This window comes from Cynoglossus semilaevis, chromosome 10, assembly GCF_000523025.1.
Source record: "Cynoglossus semilaevis isolate Cse_v1.0 chromosome 10, Cse_v1.0, whole genome shotgun sequence".
In the NCBI taxonomy this organism is placed as follows: domain Eukaryota; kingdom Metazoa; phylum Chordata; class Actinopteri; order Pleuronectiformes; family Cynoglossidae; genus Cynoglossus; species Cynoglossus semilaevis.
In genome coordinates this window covers 19236150-19245437 of record NC_024316.1, presented here as the reverse complement: position 1 = coordinate 19245437, position 9288 = coordinate 19236150, and the positions used below count along the sequence as shown (strand labels likewise).

Here is a 9288-nt window from a genome sequence, read left to right as displayed (position 1 = left end):
ACCTCAGGTCCTGACCCTGTCCACACTTCTGTTATGTCCAGGTGAAGGCGCTGGAGTTCAGTTTTTCCCAGAACCCTGATCCATCCAGAGAAGAAGTGGACCGACTGAGAACTGAGACCAAGATGACCAGGAGGGAGATCCACGGCTGGTTCTCTGACCGGAGGAAGAAGGTGGAGAAGCAGCAGCAGCAGCAGGAGAAGGAGGAGTACGAGAAAGGGGAGGAGCAGGAGGAGGACAGTTTGGGACAGCTGAAAGTCAACCCTATAAAAATCAACCTGAAGATGCTGAAGGTCACAAAGTCAGGTGGAAAGGTCAAGGCGGGGTCGTTGGAGAGCGCGGCTCAGCCTCAGCGGCCCAACAGCCCCAAAGCATCTGCCTCGGGCAACCAGAAACAAGCTCCGCCCACCATCCCTACGTCTCACACCTCCGGTTCTCCGAAAGCAACAAGCGTCAGAGGTAAGAAGACGGCTGAGCAGCTTCACCTGCTCAAACAAATCTACGCCCGAACCCAGTGGCCCAGCGCCGCCCAGTACGATCAGCTGATCTCATCGACGGGCCTCTCCAGACCTGAGGTGGTGCGATGGTTCGGCGACTGTCGCTACGTGCAGAAGAACGGCCAGCTGAAGTGGCTGGGGGAGTATCAGAGCTGGGCCCTGGGTGAGGATCTGCCCCCAGAGAAGGAACAAATTCTGCACACTCACCTCCAGAACCACGGCCGGCCGGACGACACTCAGGTACCCAGCCCTGTCTGTGTAGTCTTTGTCAGGCGTCTTTGTCAGTCGTATTTGTCAGGCGTCATCACTGTGGTGGTTTGATTGACAGCAGGAGAGTTCATCTGATCTGTCTTTGTGTTTGTTTACACGCTCAAACCTTCAACACTGTTGATTCAGCATAATTATGACCTCTGACCTCTGACCCCCACTGGGGCTCATGTTTGAAAACTAACCCTTTGACAGAAAAACCGATGCGTGGACGTGAGTAGTCGAAAAGTCGAAAGTGTAAATCTTTACCTCTGATTGGCTAATGCTTATGTTTCGTCATCGACCTGACCAATAGTTGCAAAATGGGCCGAAAGAGCATGTAGGCCACAAGGACACCCCCAGCCCCCCAGGCCCCCCAGCCTCACTCCAGCCTCAGAATGTTCTTAACGAGAGGTCCGATAAAATCGGTCGGATATTAGCATAATTATGTAATATTGGTAAGAATCGATATTGAAAACCCGATAACGCAATATCTGAGTTTCACCAAACGATGTGTGACCTAAAAGTAGTTCAATGCCCCGGCGACAGACCAATCAGATGCCTCCACTGACCTCAGTCTCTGAAGAACTTTGATTGAAACACAATTACTTTACATTACAGTACATTTAGATACCGACTCTCAGTTTGAGTCAGTCAACAATCATACCACAGTAAACAAACAAAATACATCAATAATAATAAACAGTAATAAATAGTAACGGTGAAGTTCTAGTCCCAGCAGGTCAGAGAGTAAGAAGAGGTTCATGTTAGATGTAAACAGACGGTGGCTTTAAATGAAAGTTATTATAACTATTGCAGTACTGCTTCTAACCTCCTGGATTGCTCTCATCCAGCATGATCAGATCATTATGAAGGATAATCTAGTCACTAGATGGCAGCACTGCAGCTCATTAACCTACATTGATAACCAGGTGATTGTCTGTCCTGACCAGGAGATCAGTAATATTTGAATTCTGTCCCCTAGGGGGCAGAAAATGATTGAGAAACACTGTTTTAACCCTTGGCCTTAGTGAGCAGGCAACACTTGACTTCACCACTGACCCCATGTATGGGTTGATGTCAGAAATGAAGTCCATAAGGGACTGGTACCTGTGGTGTCTTGAGGGTGAAGGTTCTGAGTCTTCTCTCTGGACCACGGTACCCGTGCAGTCGGTGTCTCTTCGTGAGTCAATAAAATACTGGATGTTTCTTCTCTGCAGTTACAGGATCTGGTCCGGTCCAGCGGCTTATCAGCAGAACTGGTCCAACATTGGTTCACGACCAAAGCAGCGCTGCTGCTGAGAGACACTAGTGGTGCAACAGCAGAACCATCGGTACCGACAGAACCCTCCTCTACTCCACCTTGCTCAGGAGGGGGCAGCACAGAGAAGGTGGAGTCTGACTGTGGCACAGCGGCCGAGTCCACTGAAGGTACTGGTCTGGTACCTGGTACCTGGTACCTGGTACCTGGTACCTGGTATATGATGACCTGCAGACTGCTTTCACACTGACTGACTGTTTGTTTTTGCAGCTGAGGCTGAAACTCACACACTGACCGTCTGTTCTGGTGCTGACCCGGCTCAAAGGGACGGGCGTGACCCCCACCCTGCTCCTGTTTAACCAGCCTCATTCTAAACAGCGTCTGTCAACATTGTCCAGCCCACCACTGCGCCCCCTACAGGAACTGACAGGAGGTGAGGAGGAGGAGAACAACAGTTGAAAAACTGAACAAAGAAGCAACAAAGTCATGTGACCCACTGTTGGTGAAGACCAGTGAAGACCAGGTGTCCCCCCCCCCCCCACCTTGTTTTTATGCAGTTTTCTTATGGAAATTCAACTGTAAATAAAACAAACTTTGATCAAAGTTCACAGTTCACTCTGATGTAGGATTTTTACAGTCAGTATTTACACAATAAATGAGAACGCAATAAATGTCCAGCTGTGTGTGTGTGTGTGTGTGTGTTTGATAAAAATAAATAGGGGAATAAAAAGGGGAATTGAACCAGGAAATAAATCAGTGGAGAACGTTGTTAAGAACCTGTTTGTCTGATGTTAATGAACTAAAACCAGTCCACTCCGTGGTCTCTGTGTCTCTAACAGTTTGACCATCAGATCTGTCCAGTGTTGAGCTGTGTGACCTTTGACCTTTGACCAGATTTTTGAAGGGATTCTCTGATAGAAACTGTGACTGTGAACAACCTGCTGGTTCTAAGGGAACATCAACTCATGGTCCATTGTTGGGACCATGTGGACACTGAGGGCGGGGGGGGAGGTCTGCAGAGTGTTTAATAAAGTACATTTCTCACTGAGTCTGTAGTAAAATCTTCTCTTATTATTATTAAAATCGTTCCGTCAGTCGGAGATTTTCACCTGATTCAGATCCGCCCAGAAACACTTGCACTGTCACGCAACCACCAGCAGGTGTCACTAGAGGATTTGAGGCTTGTGCGTTTGAAATCGGTGTGAACGTCGCAATTTCTCATTGGCTGCTGGCGAGCGGGGTCAAGAAGCACGGCGCGTGCGCAGAGTCCCTCGCACGGATGAAATCTGTCAGCTCAGAGAACCGTCCGTTCTTCCCTTCGTTAGTCTTTCTTCTTCAGTTACAGCCACAGACCGTCAGTCGACTCGACGATTCTTCACATTCAGGCTGAGACTTTTGTGAGTGCGGTCAAAAAACTCCAACAATGACGAGCAGCTCAAAGCGGAAAGAAGAAAGTCTCCTGCAGAACGGAGGAGTGAAAGTGTCCACATGGAGTAAAGCCTTCAGTAGTAATGCTGTGTGGGAAGAGAAGGTCAGATATTTGGTCACTTTTTAAAACGTCTGTACTGTATATGTCGTTGTGTTTAGCTTCGTTTGTGTTTACGGACAGCAGCTCCTGAAGGCTGAGACACGGACACGGTTAAGCTCATTATGTCGCCACTAGTGGGACATATACTGGCAGCAGTCACCAGTGGGAGCAGGGACTAGTTTAACACTAGTAACTGGACGGAACCTTTGAACCTGTGCTCAGGTCTGACGTCACTGTTGTCCTGTTATTCAACACTAACTAGTCATATTTTAGCTAGTCAACTAAAAGAACACCAATATATACAATACATACACGTCATATATACAATGTAAACATTGTAGCCACTAAGAATGTGGCTTATGAACACGTGACAGTGGAGAGGCCGTTTGATTTAAACCTTTAAGTATTACTGAATGTAATTATTTGAGGTTTATTATAATATATACACGACATTGTACAATTAGCCTTGGATATCATGACATAATGAGTATGTTATTATATGTTACATCAATTCTGTCCTTTACTTACTCCTAAAGGACATTTAAAATAACTTGACTGGCCAGATCTGGCCCGTTGGCCTTAGGTTTGACACACATGGTTTTGGAAAAAACCCAAAACACGTCAGTGTCATAATCCCAGGCGTTGAACACAGTCATTCCTGCAGCCCAGAAATTCTAACCAGTTTCTTTTCTTCTTTGTTTTTACAGGACGAGTTTTTAGACGTGATTTACTGGCTGCGACAAATTATTGCAGTGATCCTTGGCGTGATCTGGGGAGTTGCACCATTGAAAGGATTTCTGGGAATAGCCATGTAAGTAATGCTGCTCCTGTAACACCTGCTCCTCATCCATGAGAAAGAACTGGCATTGTTTTTAAAAAATTTAAAAATTTAAATATAGTTAGAAAAAGGTTTTTATTTAGAAAAATAACAAAAACTGTTAGTTTGTTAGCTCTGAGGCTAAATGGTTCTGTTGTGCAGTAAAAAAGAGCAAGGCCAATTGATCCACATGGAGTAAAGCCTTCAGTAGTAATGCTGTGTGGGAAGAGAAGGTCAGATATTTGGTCACTTTTTAAAACGTCTGTACTGTATATGTCGTTGTGTTTAGCTTCGTTTGTGTTTACGGACAGCAGCTCCTGAAGGCTGAGACACGGACACGGTTAAGCTCATTATGTCGCCACTAGTGGGACATATACTGGCAGCAGTCACCAGTGGGAGCAGGGACTAGTTTAACACTAGTAACTGGACGGAACCTTTGAACCTGTGCTCAGGTCTGACGTCACTGTTGTCCTGTTATTCAACACTAACTAGTCATATTTTAGCTAGTCAACTAAAAGAACACCAATATATACAATACATACACGTCATATATACAATGTAAACATTGTAGCCACTAAGAATGTGGCTTATGAACACGTGACAGTGGAGAGGCCGTTTGATTTAAACCTTTAAGTATTACTGAATGTAATTATTTGAGGTTTATTATAATATATACACGACATTGTACAATTAGCCTTGGATATCATGACATAATGAGTATGTTATTATATGTTACATCAATTCTGTCCTTTACTTACTCCTAAAGGACATTTAAAATAACTTGACTGGCCAGATCTGGCCCGTTGGCCTTAGGTTTGACACACATGGTTTTGGAAAAAACCCAAAACACGTCAGTGTCATAATCCCAGGCGTTGAACACAGTCATTCCTGCAGCCCAGAAATTCTAACCAGTTTCTTTTCTTCTTTGTTTTTACAGGACGAGTTTTTAGACGTGATTTACTGGCTGCGACAAATTATTGCAGTGATCCTTGGCGTGATCTGGGGAGTTGCACCATTGAAAGGATTTCTGGGAATAGCCATGTAAGTAATGCTGCTCCTGTAACACCTGCTCCTCATCCATGAGAAAGAACTGGCATTGTTTTTAAAAAAATTAAAAATTTAAATATAGTTAGAAAAAGGTTTTTATTTAGAAAAATAACAAAAACTGTTAGTTTGTTAGCTCTGAGGCTAAATGGTTCTGTTGTGCAGTAAAAAAGAGCAAGGCCAATTGACTCGCCCATGTGTACGTGTGCTAGACTGGGGGGGACTAGACTGGGGGACTAGACTGGGGGACTAGACTGGGGGGACTAGACTGGGGGGACTAGACTGGGGGGCGACTAGACACGTGTCAAACTGTCCTTCATGATAAATGAACATGTAATTATTTGTTGTTGTATTTTGTCTCAGCTTCTGCATCATCAACGCCGGCGTCCTTTACGTCTACTTCAGCAGCTTCCAGCAGGTTGATGAGGAGGAGTACGGTGGAACATGGGAACTCACCAAAGAAGGCTTCATGACGTCGTTTGCTCTGTTTCTGGTGAGTTGTTTAATAAACATCTGTAACAGTTGACACGGTGACAACAATATACCAGGAGGAGACAACCATCAAACGTCTCTAGTGGACACTGGTGTCTCACTCCCATTACATTTCATTTCGTTCTGACCGACTCAGCAGAATCCTGGAGAGTTCATCTACGGTTCCTATTTTCTCTGAATTCACAGGTGACCGTTCTTTCCGTTCTCTCCGTTCTCTCCGTCTGATTTGTCCTGTTCTCTGTGTCCAGGTCGTGTGGATAATCTTTTACACTGCTCTACATTTTGACTGAGGAACGTCAGTGGGACAATGAGGACAAACAATTGTGTTCACAGGAAATCTTCAAGTTCAGGATGGTTGAGGAAGAGCGACTGTGATCGTCGCACTCAGATATTAACCGTCTCTTCATTTGTCCACGCCCCAGGACTTTTGCTCCCGTTCCATGTTCTCCCTCACTTCTCAGTGCTCAACTCCGACGGTCACTTTTCTCCGGATCGCTAAACTGTTAGACCTTCAGAGGTCAGAGGTCACATCACAGGCAGCTGTTCATGAAGCTGCCCCATATGAGAGACAGCAAACACAGATATCCCATAATACTTCAGTGTCTTGGTCCGGTCCGGTCCAGGGGTTTGAGGTGTTTTTGTTTGTTGTCAGAAGAAAATTGTGTCCTGTGTTCCTCTCTGTTCATGCTTTTAGTGCAGGAAGAACAGGAGGTAGTTCTTTTCACACACACATACATGTTTCTCTGCTCTGGGTTGATGTGCAGCATTGGTGGCTAACGCTAATGCTGTATTAGCAGTGTTATGCAGTGGAGTCACCCGCCCCCTCCTGGCCAGAAATGTCATGACCTTAGCCATGAGTCTAGAAATAAACTAATAAATGACTTCCCACATCGAAGATATTACTTTTTTAAACTTCATCTTCTCTGTCAAACTTCATGACGTGGGTCAGCTGACCTGCTTTTACGTGGACTTGTTTTGTTTTTGACATGCTCCATGTAACATTTCTCAGTATTTTCTAGTAAATGACTATTTAAAAATAAAGTTCTCGGACAGTTTTTGTGTTGATACCGTCACATCAGTTACACCCGTGTGCACGTGTGCGTCTGGATCAAAATAAATCCACATCCGTACCATTAGTGGAGCAGTTCATTTCCCATCCTGCAGCGCTGTTGGATGGAACACAAGTGTGACGTAGAGGCCAAGATGGCGGCTCCCCTCAGCAACATGAAATTTTGGAAGCCGGGTAAGTGAACAGGATTAAAACAGTGTCTGCGATTGTTGTTCGGCTCGTATGAACGGCTGCAGTGATTGTGACACAGTCAGCGGTGAGTCACCGTGTCTCTGACCGCGGCCTCCGTCACTGCAGCTGCTGCGGTGAACACGCAGCTAAGCTAACGTTAGCTCTGCGTTCGCAGCGGATGAACGCAGTTTCCACTGGTCTGTACTATTACCAAAAAAAAAAAAATCACATTAAATGGTCAGTGATTGCTGCTAAATAATCCACCAGCTCCTCGTCGATTAACCAGTCGAATAAGAAAGCGTAGTGTTTGTGAAAGTGAGTGACGCAGAGGCAGTGACGGTGCACCAGGCAGAGCCGCCGGTCCGAACAGAGGTGAAGAAGGAGGTGGAGGCAGAGTGGACCTGATGGAGACGAGTGTCGGTGGTGAGGTGTGACTGAAGGAGACCAAGTCCGGACAGTAGTGGGTGTAGGAGCCTGAAATATATTTGGACCATAGGTGAACACACCAAGTGTTAAGTGTATGTTTGGTTTATCACATTTAAAACGTGTGTTGTTGTCGGAGTGTGTCCACCTGGCCTTTGTATATTTTGGCCTTTGCGACTGAGAACAACTATACAAGTACTGAAAAACGTATACGTTTAATTGCTTTTACTTTGAAAGGACAGATGTGGATGTGGTTCTCCTGCACAAACATGCAGCGTGGAATGGAGCCGCCGTGTTTTGACCTCTCGCTTGATATATATCTCTATTCCCTTTCTCTTTTTTTTTTTTTTGACAACGGTCTGTGCAGTTGTTTGTGACGTTAAGGTTAACTGGACGTGGAGTTTTATTTTTAAAAACGAAGTGACAAAGAGGAAAGCTTGATTGATTGGACACCACAGTGGGAGTCAGACCAGTACCACTGAAGGATGTTTTATTTTGAAAAACAGATTCTCTCTGTCCACGTCTCCACTTCCTTCAGTAAACTTCTCCTCCTCTCCTTCACTGTCACCTAGGAGCTGAGGCTCCAGGGATCTCAGAGGAGCGGGAGTTGAACACGGAGACCACCGGCTCCCCCATCATCTTCAACCCTCACACCACACTCTCCATAGAGAAGCAGCGGCAGAAACTTCCTGTCTTCAAGGTTTCACACACTCTCTCGTGTCTTTTCATACTGACATCAGTCTCGCTGTAGGACAGTGGACGACGCTGCTGTACTGTGTGGATGAGTTGATGATTTGCTCTTGTTGTTGTTGTTGTTGTTGTTTATCATCCAGCACAGGAATAACATCCTGTTCCTGTTGGAGAGTTTTCAGACGGTCATCATAGTTGGAGAGACAGGATGTGGCAAAACCACACAGATACCCCAGGTCAGCGTCGGTCGTCTTCAAGTGCGCTCCTGTTCATATCCTTCAACTACAGACCAAAATAGATGTCTGTAGTTGTTGCTGTGATTGACAGGCCTTTGATCTTTATTGGGCTCAAACTCTTTGATGCTCACAGTTTGGACCACATCAGAGTGTGACACTGTGATGATCAGAAATCACTGGTGTACTTTGTTGATCATTCTTTCTCTCTCACACACACACACACACACACACACTCTGACAGCGCTCTGTTGACTCCTCAGTACCTTCTAGAAGCGGGCTGGGCGGCTGATGGGAAGGTGATTGGAGTGACACAGCCTCGACGTGTGGCTGCCATCACCGTAAGACAACAGTCGGAACATTTGATTTTCAGAGTGGCGTCTCCTTCACTCCTGATTCTCACGCTCTCCCACCTCCCTGCTGACAGGTGGCTAACCGTGTGGCTGAGGAGCGAGGAGCCCTTCTGGGCCACGAGGTGGGCTACACCATTCGATTTGACGACCGCTCCGACCTTCATTCCACCAGGATCAAGGTCTCCTAACCTGAGATGTTGGTGTGTTCCTCAGTCTGACTGTTCTCTCCTGTGTGTAACAGTGTTGTGTGTCGGCAGTTTCTTACAGATGGAATGTTGGTGCGTGAGATGATGGCTGACCCCCTGCTGAGAAAATACAGGCAGGTTCACGTCACATGACCGAAACGTTCACAACTCATATTTGGAAGTGATTGTTGCTGGAATCTGTTTTGGACGAATGAGTGGCCAGTGTCGCTGACCGTCAGTGTAGGTGACCGTCAGTGTCGCTGACCGTCGGGGCGGCTGGCG

General features: G+C 46.0%; 3 protein-coding genes across 4 annotated transcripts in view; all 3 read left to right on the top strand.

Moving 5' to 3' along the window:
- zhx3b (zinc fingers and homeoboxes 3b) overlaps window positions 1-2676 on the top strand; it is an 18577-nt gene extending 15901 nt beyond the window's left edge. The window contains exons 6-8 of the mRNA XM_008319359.3: window positions 42-734; window positions 1961-2171; window positions 2272-2676. Coding sequence (XP_008317581.2) covers window positions 42-734; window positions 1961-2171; window positions 2272-2360 — 993 coding nt within the window. The 3' untranslated portion in view covers window positions 2361-2676. The remainder of the gene's footprint in view (window positions 1-41; window positions 735-1960; window positions 2172-2271) is intronic.
- A 564-nt stretch (window positions 2677-3240) lies between these two features.
- On the top strand, window positions 3241-6923 carry rab5if (RAB5 interacting factor). Its single transcript, XM_008319356.2, has 4 exons — window positions 3241-3532; window positions 4237-4340; window positions 5754-5883; window positions 6131-6923. Exons 1-4 carry the CDS (start codon window positions 3425-3427, stop codon window positions 6170-6172), a joined length of 384 nt encoding a protein of 127 aa, XP_008317578.1. The 5' UTR covers window positions 3241-3424; the 3' UTR covers window positions 6173-6923.
- A 68-nt stretch (window positions 6924-6991) lies between these two features.
- dhx35 (DEAH-box helicase 35) overlaps window positions 6992-9288 on the top strand; it is an 11171-nt gene continuing 8874 nt past the window's right edge. For both annotated transcript variants that reach the window (XM_025059080.1, XM_008319358.3), the window contains exons 1-6: window positions 6992-7125; window positions 8118-8245; window positions 8379-8471; window positions 8732-8809; window positions 8896-9000; window positions 9079-9140. In XM_025059080.1, the coding sequence (XP_024914848.1) occupies window positions 7056-7125; window positions 8118-8245; window positions 8379-8471; window positions 8732-8809; window positions 8896-9000; window positions 9079-9140 (536 nt within the window). In that variant the 5' untranslated portion in view covers window positions 6992-7055. The remainder of the gene's footprint in view (window positions 7126-8117; window positions 8246-8378; window positions 8472-8731; window positions 8810-8895; window positions 9001-9078; window positions 9141-9288) is intronic.